The sequence below is a fragment of the Marmota monax genome, unplaced genomic scaffold, assembly GCF_021218885.2.
Source record: "Marmota monax isolate L192 unplaced genomic scaffold, Marmota_monax_Labrador192_F-V1.1 WCK01_AAM20220418_F8-fsc00231, whole genome shotgun sequence".
In the NCBI taxonomy this organism is placed as follows: domain Eukaryota; kingdom Metazoa; phylum Chordata; class Mammalia; order Rodentia; family Sciuridae; genus Marmota; species Marmota monax.
The window spans coordinates 1631034-1651698 of record NW_026693458.1 but is presented as its reverse complement, the minus strand read 5'-3'; the positions used below and the strand labels follow the sequence as shown (position 1 = coordinate 1651698).

General features: G+C 36.5%; 1 protein-coding gene across 2 annotated transcripts in view; it reads left to right on the top strand.

The window, feature by feature from the left end:
* Mfsd14b (major facilitator superfamily domain containing 14B) overlaps window positions 1-20665 on the top strand; it is a 64695-nt gene that overhangs the window by 30382 nt on the left and 13648 nt on the right. For both annotated transcript variants that reach the window (XM_046457695.2, XM_046457696.2), the window contains 3 exons: window positions 2199-2261; window positions 14828-14955; window positions 17754-17868. In XM_046457695.2, the coding sequence (XP_046313651.1) occupies window positions 2199-2261; window positions 14828-14955; window positions 17754-17868 (306 nt within the window). The remainder of the gene's footprint in view (window positions 1-2198; window positions 2262-14827; window positions 14956-17753; window positions 17869-20665) is intronic.

Below are 20665 nucleotides of genomic sequence, written 5' to 3'. Positions count from 1 at the left end.
CTGCCTCAGCCTTGCCTCCCCAGTCACTGGAATTACATGTTGGCCACCATGCCCAATAAAAGACTTTATTCTTTTATTTTTAAATAAAAGACTTTATTATTTTCTTTAAGAGGAATTGTAAGTTCATAAGAAAATTGAGAGGAAGGTACAGAGGTTTCCTATCTTTCCTGCCCCAGTACATGTAAGCCTCTGCCAACCATCATCATTCCCCACCACAGTGGTTCATTTGTTATAGTTGATGCACCCAGAGTGACACATCATTATTACCAAAAGTCCATAGTGAACTTTAGGGTTCACATTTTGTGTTCTTTATTCTGTGGGTTTTGACAAATGCATGATGATGTGTAGCCACCACTATAGTATCATACAGAGTAGTTTTACTGTCCATTATTCTCTGTTCCACCTAGTCATCTCTTCCCTATTCACAAACCCTGGCAACCAGTGTCTTTTTATTTTCTTCATAGCATTGCCTTTCCAAAAAAGGTCATGTATTTGGAATCATGCAGTACATAATCTTTTCAGATTAGTGTCTGTCATTTAGGAATATGCATTTATGGTTCCTATGTGTCTTTTCATGGCTTGATAGCTTATTTTCTTCTAGCCACAGTATGTATTTACCACAGTTTATTTATCCATTCACCTACTGAAGGGCATTTTGTTTGCTTTCAAGTCTGGTAGTTTTAAAGACTACTTTCAATATTTCTGTGCAAGTTTTTATGTAGATGTAAGTTTTCAGCTTCTTTGGGTAAATACCAAGAAGCGTGACTCCTGAATCATTTGGTAAGCGTATGTTCAGCCAGGAGAGGTGGTGCATGCCTGCAATCCCCTCAGGAGGCTGAGGCAGGAGGATTGTAAGCTCTGAGCCAGCCTCAGCAACTTAGCAAGTCTCTGTCTCAAAATAAAAAAAAATAAAAAGAACTAGGGATGTGGCTCAGCGGTTAAGTGCCCATGGGTTCAATTCCCAGTATCAAAAAGAGTATGTTTAGTTTTCTAAGAAACCATCAGTCTGTCTTCCAAACTGGTACTGTTTTGTATTCCCACTAGCAATGAATGGGAATTTCTGTTGCCCCACATCTTCATTAGTTTTGGAGTTGTCAGTATTTTATATGTGGGCCATTCTGATAGGTGTGAAATTGTATCTGGTTTTAATTGCATTTTCTGATAGCATAGTATACTGCATCTTTTCATATGCTTATTTGGCACCTTATATATTCTTTGGTGGCAGGCACATTTTTTAATCAAATTGTTAGTTTTCTTATTGTTGAGCCTTAATGATTCTTTATAAAATTTTAGTTAATAGTCCTTTATGAGTTTTTTTTTTTTTTTGCAAATGTTCTCTCAGTCTGTGGCTTTTGTTCTCTTGACAGTGTCTTTTACAGAGCATAAATCTTTTAATTTTAATGAAATCTATATTATTGATTTATTCTTTCATAGATTGTGCTTTAAATGATATACCTAAAAAGCCATGGCTGAGCTGAGCATGGTAGTGCATGCGTGTAACCCCTACTTTTTAGGAAGCTAAGACAGAATCTCAAGTTTGAATGTAGTCCACAAAAAAAAGTTTTTAATCATGTGTTCTATATCTTAGAACATAGTAAGCATATTCATTTTTAAAGTCTGTATTGGGTAATTCCAAAATTTAACATTTTGAGGGATCTGTTTCTGTGTGATTTTTTTTTTCCTTTTGTCTTGTTTAGTGTTTTTTTCTTGCTTGTAGACTCTTTTTCCTTTTGTACAAGGTTACCTGTGATTAAGTGCTGTTCGTTTGAAAAAATACATGTATGATTGATTTGAAGCCTCAGTCATGGCTTCTTTAGAAGTGATTTTGAGTTTTCTAGGCATCCGGAGGTAATTTGTACAAATCTAAGGCTTGTGATTTTTCTGAACTACCTAGGTGTTATGAAACTGGGTCACCGAGTTTGTATAACCCTTTGAGGGCATCTACTTAAAGTTGTTGGTAGTTGAGGGTAGAAGCCATTAAATGATTCAATTTTTGCTGCAAATGTTTAGTGATAAGCAACTTTAAGTGCTGGGCTTACCTTTTTATGTCTTTAAGATTTTTTTTTCTGCATTTCATGTAGTATTTTATAATTTTTTATTACAGGGTTCATCTTATTTCTGTAGCCTGCCATTAGTAGAGGCAGAAGTCTTTCCTTTTAATTTACATTTGAATATGTCTTGATGTTTGTTTTTTATAGGTTCTACATGAAACATTTCCTCAACACACATTCCTCATGAATGGTCTCATTCAAGGTGTAAAGGTAAGAACAATTTTTGTGTGGTTCGGAATGAAACAAAATTATGAATTCTTAACTAGTTCAACTTTGGAGATTTAAGTGATTCTTAGGGAAGCAATTACTACTTGCTCTGGAGACTTTAAATTTTTAGTTGACTTATCAAAGTCAGACTAAAATCAACACAAATACATTAGTCATAGATTGGTTTACTGTTAAAAATAATGTGAATACTTTGCAGGCCTCCTTTTTTTTTATCAGATAAACTTTGAATCTGAGGCAGAAGGAAGCATCAGAATTCAGTTGGATATTTATTTAGTCTTACCACTTGATTTAAATAGTCTTAATTCGTTATCTCAATTTTAATGTGATATGTACCAGAAAAGATGATAGTAAAGTTTGTGGGTATAAGGTCTAGTGTGCCCTTCCCAGCTTAGATACTGTGAATCTGTTTATAATTATGCTTTATGCATAACAACACACTTAAAATTGTGCCCTAGTAATTTGTGGAATTCAGGCATAGAAATTTGGATTCCCAGCTTTGAGCAGCATCAACTTTAATTAATATTATTTATTCTTTGCCTATTTTTGGAAAGGATTTGAGGATACAGTCAGTTTAAATAAAGTTGAAAGAACAAATTTTTAATACTCAGTAAGAGAAGGAAGAATATCATTAAGAATGGTGTGAGCACCAGCTTTTGAGCACGGTAGATTAAAAAAAAACTAAAATTCACGAGAGAAAATTGATAAAACTATAGTTAAGTGTATCCTTAAATACAGTAGTTCTCAGGAAGGTTGCTTTATAGATATTTGTCTTGTGGAGAAACTGATAAAGTGTGTTTTATGTGTCTGGTTCTGCAAAATAAAACCAACTGAGTCTATAAAGATGAGCATGATGCCATGCTTCCACCAAGAAACATCCACAATATTATTCTAGAAGATAGAAAAGAAAAGGTATTGGGCTGGGATTGTGGCTCAGTGGTAGAGTGCTCGCCTAGCACAGGTGGGACCCAGGTTTGATTCTCACATAAAAATAAAGGCATTGTGTTGTCTCCATCTACAAAAAAGATTCATATTCTCTCATTCTCTCTCTCTCTCTCTCTCTCTCTCTCTCTCTCTCTCTCTCTTCCCAAAAGGAAAAGGTATTTCAGTTTATGCATGGGCTTGAATAAGGAATTGATGAATTTCAATATGGTCTTAAATATTTTAATAATTGGTTACTGTTTCAGGGTAAAGACATAAAGATTACACTTCTACAGTAAAACATAGCTTTATTAAGATTTCTTAATATGCTTATTACTACAGTGGGAATGTACAGGGCTTCAGATTGCCTTAGCTTAAAATCTCTTCTCTGCATCTTATTAACTATGTTGACTTAGTTGAATGATTTGACCTCCCTAAACCTCAGCTTGATTATTTAGGAATTGGGAAAGATAAGAGTACTTTCTAATAGGGTGCTTGTGAGAATTAAAAGATAGTATGTATAATAGCTCTTAACACTGTATTTTTTTTAAATATTTTTTTAGTTGTAGATGGACACAATACCTTTATTTTGTTTATTTATTTTTAATGTACTGCTGAGGATCAAACCCAGTGCTTCACACAAGCTAGGCAAGCGCTCTACCACTGAGGTACAGCCCCCGCTCAACACTGTATATTCATGTACTAAATACTGAATGTTGCAAAGAAAAATAATGTCGAAAACAAAACCGAACTATTAGAATGAAATATTAGTGAACATTTTTCTTACTAGTTTGAGGAAGAATTTCATTTTAGAAAAGGAATTCATAAAGGAAAAGAATGAGTCTGTTATGCCGGGCATGGTGGTACACATCTATAATCCCAGAGGCTTGTGAGGCTGAGGCAGGAGGATTGTGAGTTCAAAGCCAGCCCCAGCAAAAGGAAGGCCCTAAGCAACTCAGTGAGACCCTGTCTCTAAATAAAACACAAATAGGACTGGGGATGTGGCTCAGTGCCCCTGAGTTCAGTCCCTGGGGCCCCCCACCCAAAAAATGAGTCCATTATTTTGGCATTTTAAACTTTGGTAAATCGAAACAATCAGCATCAAAATTAAAAGACAAATGAAAAAATTTATTTGTAACGTATATAACGGAAGAAGGAATACTCTTCTTGACATGTGAGTATGGTCAGAGTAAAGCCATAAGAAAAGGAGCAATATCCCAAAAGGGCAAGGAAAGAAGCCTGGCAGCTTAAAAAAGGCATCGGTGTAAAAATAACTAAAGAAGCTAACTTAAATTAGGTAACATTGTTATACATCAAATTGGTAAAAATTTTAAATTGACAAGAACTAATTTATTCAGTGTTTGGTGGGATGGCCCCCACACAGTGCTGATAAGAGGATAAATTGGTTTAGCTTTTTCTGGAATGCATCTTTGAAATACTCATATAAGCTGGGGATATAGCTCAATGAAAATGTGCTTTTGTAGCATGCAGGAGGCCCCAGGAATGGATCCCCAGCACTGCAGAGAAAGAGAGAATTCATTTATTTTAACAAAGTAATTTTTATTTCTATAAAGTTATTCAATTAAATAGAGTTACTCAAAGATTCAGGTAGGGGCTGGGGGTTGTGGCTCAGTGGTAGAGCACTTGCCTTGAATGTGTGAGGCACTGGGTTCAATTCTCAGCACCACATATAAATTAAAAAAAAAAATAAAGGTCCATCAACAACCAAAATGAATAAAATAAATAAAAATTTTTTTAAAAAATTAGGTAAAGGGCTACTATAGTTTTATTTGTAACAGTAAACATGGAAACAATTAAAATGCCTTAAAATTAAATGAAACAAATACATTGTGATACAGACATATGATATCATGCAAACATATAAGGAACATGTGATGTTTGAAGAACATAATGTGTGAAACAGGGCATAAACATAGTTCTGTTTTATTTTAGCATACATATATATGTATATGCAGGAAAAATGATGAAAAGGGAATCACAATCACGTGAAGGTTTTTGTTTTGGGTTTTTTTTTGGTCAGCCTGGCAGTATCAGTCTACTGCTTTCTGGCCTCTCAAGTCCCAGAAAAGCAGTATGCTGATATGTTATCAGTGGTTCGTTATGTGTTTGGTGTTCAGTTTCTTCTCTCAAGATTCTGTTATACTGTGTTTTGAAACTGAGTTCATCTTGGAATTTATTGATTTATTTTCATTCATGTCTTTCATCAAAATTTGAAAGTTTGGGGGGACTGAATGGGCAATGTTCCATTATAGTCCATGCATGTGTGATTATGGCAGAATGAACCCCACTAATATGTGTAACTATAATGTACTAATAAAAACAGGTAATAAAAAAAGACTTGAAGTTTTCAGGCATTATTTCTTCAGATTGTCTCTCTTCCCTGCCGCAGTCTGGCTGGGCACAAAATCACGAGCCACTCAAGCAGGAACAAACTTTATTTTTTGAAACTGCCGCCAATGTCCAGTACACGCCCGGGAAGATTTTTTGATCCACCCACGGCCTCCTCCCGGAACCGCCAGAGAGAGCTCCTCCCCCGGAACTCCCTCCTACTGTACTTCCCCAACCAATGGGAACTCTCCAGGAGTCCCGTAGCAGGCCTAGGTGAACAGCAGGAGTCCAATATCCATATGAATGCAAATCTTAACATAATCATATCATCTCAATGGCTAGCTGGCGTCACCTTTCAACCGAAAATGCCATGCATCATATACTTGGCTCTTAGCACTTCCCCTTTCTTTTTCTTCTTCTTAGACTCTCACTGTGCATATTTTAGGCTGCTTGATGGTATCCCAAGATCCTTTAGGATCTGTTCACTTTTCTATAGTCGTCTTTCTGTTCTTCAAGCTAATTTCCATTGTTGATTTTTCAAGTTTGTGTATTCTGCTTGCTCAAATTTGCCTTTGAATCCTTTAAGTGACTTTAAATTTTCAGTTATTGGGGGCTGGGGCTGGGGCTCAGTGGCAGATCACTTGCCTAGCATGTGTGAGGCACTGGGTAAGATCCTCAGCACCACATAAAAATGAAAGAAATAAAAGCTCACTTTCCATCTACCAATATATATATATATTTTTTTTTTTTTTTAATTTTTTTTTTTTTTATTTAGTTAGTATATCTTTCAGCTCCAGAGTTTTTGTTTGATTTCTTTTTTAGGTTTTCTGTCTTGTCATGATATTTCCATTTACTTCTTATATCATTTTATTGACTTTCCCCACACACATCTTCCTTTAGTTCCTTTAGCATCTTTAAGCTAGTTACTTTAAAGTCCTTGGATCTGCTATTGGATCTTTTTCAGGTACAGGTTCTGGTTTTGTTTTCTTCTGGTGATCAGATTCTCCAGGGTTTGCTGAGGGTTTTGTTTTTCTTTTTTCTTTCTTCTTTTTTTTTAAACTGTGGGGCAGGGATCAGCCTGAGATATAGACTTAAGGTCTTAGTCTGTGACTTCCGCTGGATATATGGTTACTTATACTTACTAGTGTATGTGCAGTTACTTTCAAATATCCTAATCTTTAATATCTGCCTTCAAGAAGGAGAAAACAAGAGAAATAAAGAGAAAGAGAAAAAAGGGCATTGGACCTATAAGTCCCCCAGAAGATACTTTAGCCTCAGTAGGAGGGGCAGTAACAAGGCCTCTTTGCCTGCATTTCTGCTATGGAAGGCAGCAGTCAGTGATCAGATCACAGATCTCTAGTACTTTGGGGAGAATGCTGGCCTCCACACGTTGTATGCAGATTATTCCAGAAACACTGCCTAGCTTCCTGCTGTGGGGCTGGGGTAGAAAAAGGGCTGCAGTGCCAAGAGCTGAAATAGATAGAAATTAATTATATTTTCCTGGAAATTGTAAGTCTGCAGTATACTGCAGAATTCTAAAGTAATTATTATCACTCAGATTCTACCAAAGTTAGTTGCTGCTAGGTGGGAAAACAGATTCCATGTACTTTCTACTCTACCTTCTTCCTAGAATTCTATTATTAATTTTTTTTCTTACAAAGAAGTAAAACTCTAATTCTCAATGATTTTGAAATTGTATAAATTAGTATACTAAATAAACATTTGACTATTTTTTTGTAAATCATTAGAAATAGTTATTAGTGAAGAAAGTAAGAGAATTTTTTAGTATTTTTACAAAAATTTGTATCAGTCATTGAATAATCAAGATCATTTTGTACTGTCATTTGACAGTCCCATACTGCCTTACAAAGCAAGGACTTGCCTGTGTTATTTGTGATGATTATATTCTATTCCATTATACCATAATATATTTACCATTTCCCTTCTTGATGGTTTTCAAACTATTGAAGATAATTTTATACTAAAATTTTAAAAAATCTTACCTTGAATCTTGTGTTGATTCTTAAAATTAGAGTTGTAAAGGTTACGGTTGGGTATTTTTTTAGGATCTTACATATCTTCTAGAGCAATTGTGCCATCTCACAATCCCACCAGTGTTGTGTAATGTCTGTCTCATCATACACTCATGAAGGTGTTGTTTTTCAGATATTTAATCTGTTTAGTGGCTTGAAAATTATGTTTTATTATTACTATTTTGGTAGTACTGGGAATTGAACCCTGGAACACTTTACCACTGAGTTACATCTCCAAACCTTTTTTTTTTTAAATTCTAGGACAGGATCTTACTAAATTGACCAACCTGGCTTTGAACTTGGATCCTTCTGCCTTGGCCTCCTGAGTATCTAGAATTGCAGTCATGTGCCACCATTCCCAACTAGACGATCAATTTTACTTTTATTTCTCTGATTACAAATGAAACTGTATATTTTTACATGTGTTTGCGCTTAACTTTTGTGAAGTATCATTCAAATGTTTTATTTTTCCAATGGAAATTGTGCAGTTCTTTAATCACTACTTTATAAGTATTTCCTCATTATTTAATAATTTTTAATTTAGTACCTGTTCACCTTAACAGTTATAAAGAAAAAAAAAATTCTCAGACTGATTCCACTTCTCAGATTCCCAGACTTTCCAGTCATTTTCTGAGCCATGTCCCCAGCCCTATTTTGTATTTTATTTAGAGACAGAGTCTCACTGAGTTGCTTAGATTTTGCCAAGACTGGCTTTGAACTGGCAATCCTCTTCCCTCAGCCACTGGAGCTCCTGGGATTATAGGCATGTGCCACTGTGCCCACCTTTTTCTTTGTTTTGTTTTGATTTGGTAGCACTGGGGATTTAACACGGGAGTATTCTACCACTGAGCTACATTCCCAGTCTTTTTTTTTTTTTTTTTTTTTTTTTTTTTTTTTTTAAATTTTGATGCAAGGTTTAACCTAGGCTGACCTCAAACTTAGAATCTTCCTGCCTCAGCCTCCCAAGTTGCTGGGATTTCAGGCATGTTCCACCATGCCTGACTAAAGCAGTCTTCCTTCCTTCCTCCCTTCCTTTCTTTTCTTTTCTTTTTTATTTTATGTTTTCTTGGTGCTGGGGATCAAACCCAAGGTCTCACACATTCTACCACTGAGCTATAGCCCCAGCCCCTTTTTATGAAATTTAAACATATGACAGAAGTTGTTGTCTGACTAGCAAAGAAAAGTTGTATCAGTCAGGGTTCTCCAGAAAAACAAAACCAATAGAGTGTGTGTGTGTGTGTGTGTGTGTATTTTATTGTAATTGAGAATCACTTTAATGGTTGGCTGTGGGGGCTGGCAAGGCTGAAATCGGTAAGGCATCTAGCAGGTTGGCAGCTTCATGTGTTGCTGCTGTAGCCTTCACCTGTTTTCATGAGGCATGCCTACATTACTGAGAGTGATTCCTTTTCCTTAGAGCCAACTAATTACAGATGTTGTCAAAACCAACACCTAGACTGGGGTTTGGTTAAATAACTGGATTCTATAGCCTCACTAGACTGACGCATAAAACTAACCATCACCAAAGTTATGGTCAACATGAGCATTATCTGTAACTATTTTCTTCATTGAAATAGCTGGTCCAGTTGCCCAATGTCTACTTTAAAATCTCCTGAAACTTTAAGGTTATTAATAAGAGCCCTTTTGTTAGTAGGTGTTATTTTTTATACAAAATTTGATATCTTCATCAATGACTCAAACCAATTTAAAGCATCTAGAGATTCAAGACATCAAAGAAGCAAGATTAATCCACTTCCAGGTGGGTGTGAAGATTATGAGAGCCTCCTGATCAGTAGACTAATCCATTTGATGGATGTATAATTTGGATTAGTGGCTGATTACTGTAGGCAGGTGGAGTATGACTGGGTCACTGGAGGCATGCCTTTGGGAATGACATATCTTTACCTGGCTTCTGGCTCTCAATCTCTACTTCCTGGCTTCCACGTTCTGCCATGATGTTCTGTCTCACTTCCAGTCCAGAGCAGTGGAATTAACCAACCATGGATTGAGAACCTCTGAAACCATGAGCCAAAATAACCTTCCTTCAAGTTGTTCTTGTCAAATTTTTGGTTACAATGGTGAGAAGCTGACTGACACACTTAGGTTTCACATTGCTGCCAGGGAAGACCCTGGGAGCCAGCTTGAGGGTTCGCCCTGAGGGGTCCTCATAACTCGCTGACACTGATATCTTCTTTCTGTTGTAGACTTCACTGTTCAATTTGATTTTTATCAAGAATATAGCCACATGACCTTCTGTTCCTCTACCAGGACACTTTTCCAGGGAATTTAATGGTTTTCTGTAGTCCTAGGAATTGCTATGAAGTGTCCCCTGCATTTTAAATCAAGTAGTGCTTAGCACAGTAGTTTAGCATACACTGCACAGAAACTATTGTCTGATAATGTTAAGAAATCTCAGGGAAAAAACAGGACATCTTTCAAGTTATTAATTCTAGGCACAGAATGCTTTTCATAAGTACACCTATACACGTGTGCACGTGCCACATACACACACACCAAAAAAAAAATACTTGGAACTGAAATAAAGATTGTCCTTTTGTCATCTTTTTAAAAACCATTAAAATAGCCTAGTTGAGACAGATGACTTCATATATTATATTATGATCTTTTATATTAGACTGTACTCTTAATATTAAATTAGTTTAATAATTGGTCTGAATCATGGGCCTAGAGGTTAGAGCTCAAGTTGTGGAGCTACACAGATACATGAGCTGAATCCCACTTCTGCAGCTGGGAGCCCTGGGCCTATAGGCTACTTACTAACTCTGGTAGCGCCCACCTCACAGAGAGGTGGATTCTTGTGAAATGTGTAGATCAGTGTGGTGTGTGTGAGTGCTGGCAGTTATTATTGCTGCTTTAAGACCTACTAAGCTTTCTTGTAATGAGAAGTTTGAAGCAGTGGCTTATTTCTAAGCTTCAGGAAAGCCTTTTAACTTTCCTTTTTCTTTTATTTTTTTCTGCTTTCTCCTGGAGACTCCTCCCTGCTTTTCTTGCCTTCCCTCCTCCATCTCTCAGAATCCCCAGCTCTCTTGCCTATATTGCTTCCCTTGGATTCTGCAGCACATAGCTCCCCATGTTTTACAGATCTCCTTTCCTGGCCCTCATGTAATTGAATTAACTTCACATTATGTGGCTTGCTTTTTTTCCCTATTAAACTGATTGATAGGCACTCTGGGAAGGAAGCTCTATACTATGTGCAAAATCTCAGGTCCTATGAGCCTGTTTTAAAAATTGTTTTTGCACTAAAAGATCTGTATTTGTCAGTTATATGAAAAAGAATAGCAGTTCCACTGATGTGAGATTTTTCTTTGATTTAGTTTTAAGGAATAGAAGAGATTTAAAAATCATTGTTATTAAACTATTGTATAAGGACTGGGAATGTAATTGGGTGGTAGAGTTGTTGCGTAGCATTCATAAGATCCTAAGTTCAGTCCTCAGTACAATAAGAATAATAAAAATAAGAATGAATGTAATAAGGGGTTACCAGTGTTTACTTGTTGCAAGTTCCTCTTGACTTATTAAAGGAAACTGCAGTTTTGCCCAAAAGTGTTAACAGTTTTTATGGAAAAATTTAAATCTTCAGAAATATATGACTTTATACTTTAATTTTCAGAAGTACCATGATTCTTCTCAAACTTAGTTATAAAGTTAATTATAATTTTTTAAGGGACACAAAATACTATTTTTAGTTTTAAGGCTACTGACCCAAACTATATATATTATCAAATATTCTGCCAGTTGTATATGTTAAGAAAATGTGTGATTGAATTTCTATGATGACTGCTAATTTAAAATTTGTGTATGTTTGCTTTTGGTGAGTTGTATTTGCCATTCTTTATAAACTTTAAAAATGTTTTGGGTAATTTCATTTAATTTAATGAGCTTTAGTTGCTGCTTTGTAAAATTAGGGCCTATACTTGTTGGGTTAATCTCGTTATTTGTAAATTCCATATTTGAATTCACCTACTCAATAGGTAAGTATTGACCCCAAAATCAGTGCTCATAGTGCTTTCATGATTATTTGCAGATGCACTCAGAGCAGGGAAAAGTGTTGAGCTGCTTGATGTGCGTGTTTCTATCAGGTTGATCAAGGCCACACACTGTCCTTGTTTCCCCTGGGAGCTGTAGTTCTACGTGCACTAATACAGTGTTTGTGGTGACTTTATAAAACATAACCATTGTGAATAATGAGAACTGACTATATTTCACATGAAGACTAGGGCTTTCATGTCAGTCTGATTTTAATTTTTAAGCATTTTGTTCTTACTTGCAAATTGTACTCTGCAGCTTCAATATTTATGAAGTACTTACCCATCAAAGTACAAAATGTTCTACTCAATCTACAGCTCTAGTAATGTAGCCAGATGGGATTTAAGGCCAGTTTGGGTAGTAAAGAAATTAACTGACAGCAGAAAATCTCTGATTTTTAGGAAATATGTTTTCCGAAGAAGCAAGTGTTCTATTAAATTGTTACAGCATCTTGATAAAACAGAAGATACCTTTAGTGTCTGTTATTGTCATTGAGGATTTTATTTCAGTAATATTTAAAGTAGGTATTAAAATGAAATTTAAATACATAATCTAGGAGGCAATAATTTTTTTCTATCAAACTACATTATTTTAAATATAATTTTAATACTTGGCCTTCTCATATCTGTTACTTAAAAATGGCATACATGGGGCCGGGAACATGGCTCAATGCTAGAGAATGTGCAGGGCTCAAGCACCGCAACACACACACACACACACACACAATGTAAATTCCCAATGTTAGCAATGTGTGAAATCTGAAATCAAAATTGTCCAGAAACTTTTCCTGGGTTCTTTGTACTTCAGAAGTTTTTGTTACTGTTTTGATGGTGTTTGTGTTTATTCTTTTCTACTGCCTTCCCCTCTTAAATTTCTTTTCATTTTCTCAGGTCTTCACTGTTACTTGTGAGATTTTGAAGCAACATAAAATGTTTTCTAAAATACATGAAGCTAATTATCACAAGTCCTAAATTTGAGCCCTTCTTCTGCCATCTTTTAGCTCTTAAAGGAAATATATTTAATCTTCTATTACTCTTGATAGGAGACCACATCAAATGCCCTTGAAGTCTATGGTGGCTCAGGAGTCAAGATTCATTTCCTGGGCCATGGGTAAAGTTTACATTTCATAGGAGCCAAAAAAGCTTTTCTCTTCAGCTGCACTTTCCATTGAGTTCTCCTCTCACCTCTACTTACTTTATTTTACTCATATCTGCTCTCCTGGACAATTCGTGTGGGGTTAACTGGTGGCCAAAGAGAGTTTGGAATCTGTTCCTTTTTCTTCCCAGCTATGTGATCTTGGAAACTTCTGTGAGTTGATTTACTCTTAAAAGTTCTGTTCAGTTCACCAACTGGGTTCTAGTATAGACCTCAGGTACAGAGATCAAAAGGAGCCTCCTCATTCTGATACTACTCTGTTTTTAATACAGTAGAGAAGATAGGCAAAAAGTAGAATTGCAATGAAGTTTTGAAGTGACAATATATTATATGGGGAGATTTGTTTATTATGCCCCTTCCCTTTACCCTATCCCCATGATGTAATGAATACTGCTTCATTAGCTGAGAGACTAGCTAGAGGAAGAGGTGCTTCTTGTTCCTGGTCAGGAAGAATGACTGGCAGCTTACTGGTCCAAGTGTGGGAAGGATAGCAGGCATAGTGGGAGCCTATGCACAAAGGAACATGGTACATTCAGAAAACCACAAACATTGTGTGTAGCCAAAGCATAGGATATTATGTCAGTGGTCAGATTTTGGTGAGTCCTATTTATATGTTATGCAAAGGGTTTGGGGTTTGTTTGTTTTGTTTTGTTTTGTTTTTGTACTGGGGATTAAACCCAGTGATGCATAACCAATAATCCACATCCCAGATTTTTTTAATTGTAAAAAAGTTTATTAAGAAGAACATCAAGAAATTGAGGGTCTTGAAATACATTTCTGGACTTTTGTGGCCAGAAATGAAAGCAAAATTGGTTGTACACCAAGGGACTGCAATGACCAGAAATGCGAGAAGGGAAATTCAGGTGCCCCCTTGCATCTGAGAATCCAGCACAGTGGGAAAGGGGGTTGGAAGGAGAGATTGTGCTCAGATCACCTTCTGCTTAGAAGCCTGGACTGGATTCCTCAGGCACTGGAGAGACATTGAAAGCTTCTGAGCCATTTAGGGACCTTATTATGTAGGAACATAATTGGCAACTGCATGCAGGATGTGTTTGAGGCTAAGAAGTATTATGGGCAATCACTCTTCAAGGCAGTCCATGTACAATACCCCAGTGAGAGGCCTACCACATCCCAGATTTTTTTAAATGTTTGAGATAGGTTCACACTAAGTTGCGTAGGGCTGGCTTTGAACTTGGGATCCTCCTGCCTCACCTGAGTCACTGGAATTACAGGTGTGTGCCACCATGCCTGGCCAGAGAAATTTTTTAAACATATTTTATGAAAATTTAAATGTGTAAAAGTAAGAAATAATATAATGAATGCCTGTGTCATCACCTGTTTCATTAATTACCAACATTTTTCTACCCTTTTCCATCACTGACTCTCTCCCATTCCCTTATCTGTAGTGTTGATATGAAAAGTGGCTAGCAGTGACTGGTAAATAATAGGCAAGTGGAAGATGTGAGTTTCTTTGCTTCTGTGTATGTTATTTGTCTCAAACTCACTTTCCCTTAGCCTCAGCTCTGAAAAATGAGTTGTTCCTTCCTCCTGAAATCACTAGTCAGGGAGAATCTTTACTTTTAAATGACAAAGAATCCACTTTTCTTTTGGATATTTAAGGTATATACACTCATATTTTATCCCTGTAAAGCCCTTTGAGGTATAGGCATGTGTTCGTTTGGTATCTTCATCGCACCGCTTAATCCTGAGCCATGCACGGAAGCAGTGTGCCTAATGTATTTATTAAGGTGAATTAAGTTTCTGGCTTCTTCCCATATGCTCAGTGCATTTTAATCTTAAGACCCAACCATGGATATATGTTTCACATCATCTTTTTCTTAATTTCTTCTAGAAAGCAAGCTTTTTAACTCCTTTTTTCCATTTCTAATAGCATGTTTAGAATGTGAATTTGAATTTTAAAAAAAATTAGTTTGTATTTAATGTTTCAAATTATTCTGTTTGGGGAACTACTGCATCTAGAAAATAAGAATTGCAGATAATTGGGGGATCACATCCCAAATCTAATCTTTGCTTCTGTTTCTTCCCCAGGGCCTGCTCTCTTTTCTGAGTGCCCCGCTCATAGGCGCTCTGTCCGATGTGTGGGGGAGGAAGCCTTTTCTCCTTGGCACTGTGTTCTTCACCTGCTTCCCTATCCCACTGATGAGGATCAGCCCGTGGTGAGTGGCTCAGCTCTTCACTATTGTACCAGTCTGTTTTGAGTCATGTGAGAATAATTGAAGTTAAGCAGCCCTAATCCAAAAATTTGAAATTCTCAATGCTCCACACTCCAAAGATTTTCAACCACTGACACGACTGTTCTGGTGGTTTGTGTACACAAACTTGGTTTCATGTCAAAAATATTACATAAAATTACCTTCAGGCTATGTGTATAAAGTATGTATGAAACATGGATGAATTTCCTGTTTAGACTTGGTCTCACCCCCAAGATATTTCATGGTATTTATGTAGATATTCCAAAAGAAAAAAAAATCTATCTGGTCTCAAGCATTTCTGAAAGGCATACTCAACCTGTACTTAACTTTTTATTTTTATTTTTTTAGTTGTCAGTGGACCTTTATTTTTTTATATGTGGTGCTGAGGATCAAACTCGGTGCCTCACACGTTATAGGCAAGAGCTCTACCACTGAGCCACAACCCCAGCCCCTGTACTTAACTTTTGTAGGTAACTTCAAAACCATTTCAAAGCATTTGTACCTGTGCTTTCATTTGTTCTCTTTGGTACTGCCAAAAGCCAGTTTGGGCTATGGACATCCATGCCCATTTTATAAATGAGAAAGGAAAAGGTTCACAGAATTAACTCTCAGATAAATTACTTAGGTAAATAAATAGAAATAAAAGGCAGATATTATTGCTATGGTGTCACTTATAGGAGTGTCATCTCAGGAGTAGCTAACAACCCCCTTGCCTCACCACTGTGGCTCATGGATATTGCAAATATACTGTTTTTGTCAGCTCATGGCTTTGGGGCACACCTGAGCATAGTTTGTATCATAATAGATAGGAGTTATCTTTTGGTGTAGTATGGTAGGACTGATAAACCATTCTAAATCATAATATGAATTTAAATTTGAGTTCAGTTTTTCCCCTTAAGTGCAATAAATCTAGCAGGTAGCCAAACTCTCTCTATTTACCATAGAGGGGTGGGAATTTCTACATCCTCTGGAGGCCAGAGCGTGGTATTTTGGGTACTATTCATGCTGCTGAGATGCCCTTTCTATGGAAATACAACACTTAAACCTGGAAAATTTCTTTTGGTGGAGTGTTTTGTTTGTTGGTATTTTGATATGGTGCTGAGAATCAGAGAATTTTGGGATGAACACTCCACCACTGAGCTACATCCTCAGACTTGTTTTGGTTTTTAATACAGTTAATAGATTCATTGGGTTTGTTTGTTGCCTTGTGTAAAAATACTTTTATTTGATTTTTGACATTTCATGTCAACATTTGTTACATTCTAGTAACAAATGGGCCAGGAGTGGTGATGCACACCTGTAATCCTAGCAGTTTAGCAAGATCCTGACTAAAAGTTAAAATATAAAAAAAGGGCTGAGGATGTAGCTCAGTAGTAGAGCACCCTGAGTTCAATCTCTAGCACCAAAGAAATAAAAACAAGTAAATTTGTTGGGTTCTAATAATCATTTTATTTTCTATCAAGTGATAAAATTTTATAATCTACTACTGATACTGAAAGAACATATTGTGCTTTGCCAATTAGTTTGGGCTTTGTTTTTTGTTTTGTTTGTTTGTTTGTTTTGTCTTTTGCTAGCTTAAAATTCTTTAGATCTGTACATTTGTTGGTAAGTTTTATTCCTGTAAATCTTGCCCTTTCTGTTTTATTCCAGAATGAGCATTTTTCTTATAATTGCTTGACTCTCTAGATATATTAATGTCATCTGTAAATAATTTTTTATCTTTTTCCTCCCCGTCATTATACTGCTCCCTGATTTTGTTAATTTTGCTGAATAATGAATAAGGTTGAAGTTATGATTGTGGGCTGTTCCTCAGAGGTGTGAGGGGAATGTTTCAGTGTTTCACCCTTAGATCCGAGGCTAGCTTTTGTGTTGAAAATTTCTCATTCCTATTTTATCCAGCGATTTTCTTTTGTTAAATCAAGGTTGGATATGAAAGTTTATGGAATGGATTTTTAGCATGAATGGAGATTATTTGCTTTTTCTCCTTATGAGTTATAATAGGATTAATTGTATTACTCTGTTTCCTAATATTGAAATATTCCTGTTGCCTGGAATGAACTCTGCTTTTTTCTAAGATTCTGTTTGCTAATATTTTAACTAGGGTTTTTTTGTTTTGTTTTGTTTTGTCTTGATTGTTTGCTTTTTGGAGTACAGGGGACTCGACCATTGAGCCACTTCCCCAGCCCTATATTGTATTTTATTTAGAGACAGGATCTCCCTGAGATGCTTAGCTCCTCTCTTTTGCTGAGGCTGGCTTTGAACTCTTAATTCTCCTGTCTCAGACTCTCAAGCCGCTGGGATTGCAGGTGGGTGCCACTGCACCCAGCTTAATTAGGTTTGCATCTGTGCATATAATAGACATTTTTGGTCTTAATTGCATTGATATTTTTGTTATGCTTTTTCCTTTTATGTAGATTTTTAAAAATCATTTGTCATATATGTCCTTTTCTTAATTAAAGTAAGAAAATTTGAAAGATTTTTATTCTGTTGGCTACCTTTGAAACTATATACCTAAAACTGTTAACTTTTACTCAGGCCCTTTATTCTTTTTTTCTCTTGTTTTTTCATTTTTTTAGACCAAATGTATCCCTTTGAGCAATAACAGTGTCTTCCTCCTCATCTTAATTTTTCTGCCTTTAAATATACATTACCTATACATGTTTATTTACTTCTTGGTTTGTAATCTTTACATGATGTCTTGGGGCTGGTATAAAGCTATACATAAATGCCTCTCCTGGGTAATAAAAATAATCTTTTTATAGGTGGTATTTTGCGATGATTTCTGTGTCTGGAGTCTTCTCAGTCACGTTCTCTGTGATATTTGCCTATGTAGCTGATGTCACTCAGGAGCACGAGCGAAGTACTGCTTATGGATGGGTAAGATAGTGACTTAATTTTTTTAAATTGGAGTGATATTTAACATTATATTAGAGATTCACTGGGAAGTAAGATTTAAAATACAACTCAGAAGTGGAATTACAGAGGTGTTAGAGCCTGAGCGAGTTAATCCATCGTTACTCTGTAGCTGGTTGAGTGTCTTGGGCACTCATTTGATTTATAGTGCTGTAGAAAAATAACTATTCACTCAGGCAGCAAATAGTTGTTGAAAAATAACAAAAGTTATAGGGGACTTTGATAATTTGGTTTATTAGACCATCTTTCTGATATTCTCAGACATGATAATGGTATTGTGGTTATGTAGGAGAAGAAAGACCTATTAGAAGATGACAGCTGAAGCATTTTGGGTCAGTGTCACAACTCTGCAAATTACTTTCAAGTAGTTCAGGGAAAAAGAGCATAAGCACATGTGGATGAACCACATGAACATGTGCGGGCCCGTTTTCCGTGCCTGAACCTGTTGGTACATACATGTGAGTGTACACAGTACCCTTCTTCCAAATTCCTCTAAATGAAAATGTTCAAAACAATAATAAGAATAATGATGATCTGGCTGGATTGTGGAGAATAATAGGTTAGAGGGGAATGAATGTCAGAAACCCAGGTAATTACTCTTTTCTTTAAATCCCACTTCCTGGAATAGAGTTAAGTATACCTTCACTGTTGACTAAGTGCATAAGTTCACGAATCAGGGATGGGCATGTAGACAAATGTCCACCCTTCCACAAGACAAAGCAATTTTTACTTTGTCAGTTTTAGATATCAGTAGTTCAAAAACTTTTCTTTCATTCAGCCCCTCCTCCCTGCAACTGCCATCTGCTCGCTCTCCTTCCTTCTTGAATTCTTCCCATGCATGTCTGTCATGCCCTATCCTGAAACAAGGGCATCTGCAGAGCGTTGTGAGGACAGAGGAGAAAGCTGACAGGGTGGCCTCAAACAATGCAGGATATTCAAGGTGGCATGTAGGGTTGGCCCTCAGAATGGTACAGAGTGCCAAGAGCTTGTTCATCACAGTAACATAGCTTTCTTCTGCACCATAGGAGATGCCTGCAGAGACACTCATTTCCCTGCGATTTTCTGAGATTTCTGTCCCTTGCTTTCATCAGGAAAACTATTCACAAAGCTATGGGGCTGAGCAGCAATTCTCAAGATTTTTGAGAGAGTGAGTTTTGAAATAGTCACCAGAAATGACTCTGATTTACCTTCTTAGCTTAGCTCATCATCATAAGGTGTCATCACCTAAGATGGCAGTTTAGATTAGTGCCTACTCATGGGACACTGAGAGAAGCCAGTGGGTGCACATCCTAGCTGAGTCAGGGACCTGCTGAAGTATCCCAGCCAGCTCCAGTGATTCAGCAAGTAGACTGCTGGATTTATCCCTTGACCAGTGACTACCTTGACATTTGCCCCTTGCAGCCTACCTGTCTTACAGAGATAGGTGAATTTATTGCAATTTACTTTCAGGATGTGCGAGTTCAATTCTAAAAAGCATTTTGAAATCCATTGAAGGACAATATATAATGTATATGTACCTTCATTACTAAACTTTCTCTAGTAAACCAAGAAAGGATAATTTTTTTCCATGCCACAGCAGTGAATAGTCCTGTTAATGAGTAAATTCTTTAAATTTTAAAAAAGGCAAAACATTGCAAAAGGTGGTCATTAGTTTTGTAACATCATAGATTTCCTCCCTCTGCACCTCAGGACACTGCAGTGATGCTCCCTTAACCCTGAGGATTCTACCCCAGTGCTCCCACAGAACCTGAAGAGACTTAAGCATTGCTTTCATCATTGTTCACATGCCACTGCAATTTACAGTGGTGGTCCTAATCTTCTCAAATTAAGTAGAAAGAGCAGGAGCTTTGTTATCTTTTTCGACTGATACATAGTAGGTACTCACTAAACACTGAAGAAAGGAATTCTTGATTCCCAAATTGGAATTAACATCACCACCCCCTCTTTTTTTTTCCCCTTTGTTTTTCTTTCTGTCTCCAGAAATGCTTTGCTTTGATTTTTGGCTTCTATAGTGTTTTGGCTATGATAGAATTTCAGATATGTTTAATTTTAAATTAAGCTGGGGGATGAAAGATGATAGAAGAACATCATTGGCTTACCAGGAATCATAATTCTAATCATAGGTGATGATTTCTGTAAAGACCTATTAGAAGTTTAAATACCTTACAGATATGTTTTTGCTACTCAATTTGGTTATAATTTGGAGTCTGCCCAATAAGCTTCTGAGTGTTCACAGTATGGGAATATAAGAGCACAGTGGGAAGAGACTCAGTGTGGCTTCAGATTGTACATGCCATTGACTGGCTCTGTGGTCTGTATTGGACAGTTGATAGGGTTATGAAATCCACAGTTCACTTCTAATCAGAAAGAAAACTTCTCAACACATTTTGCATTCTTTTTTTGTTAGTTTTTTCTCCTAAGAATATCAGGGTTTTTCTTCACTCTGGGTGCTAATAAAATAGTCACCAAATGGTGAAATAGTGCCAGGTTTTTGAAAGATGAATCAGGCACACTCCCTGAGAAATTTGTAGGTTTATCATCAACTCTACAGGGATTATTTTTATACCCTTCTCCATGCATCTCCATTCTCCAGTTAAAGACCAGAGTGAATGTTTTATTTATGGGGTAAGTTTTTACAATTTTAATTTCTGATATTTTTTACTCCCCATAGCTCTCCAGGATATCTCCAGTTAGTTAACAAACTAATTTATTCACAAGTAAATAAATGTGAATAAATTATTAAACAGAATTACTTTAATTC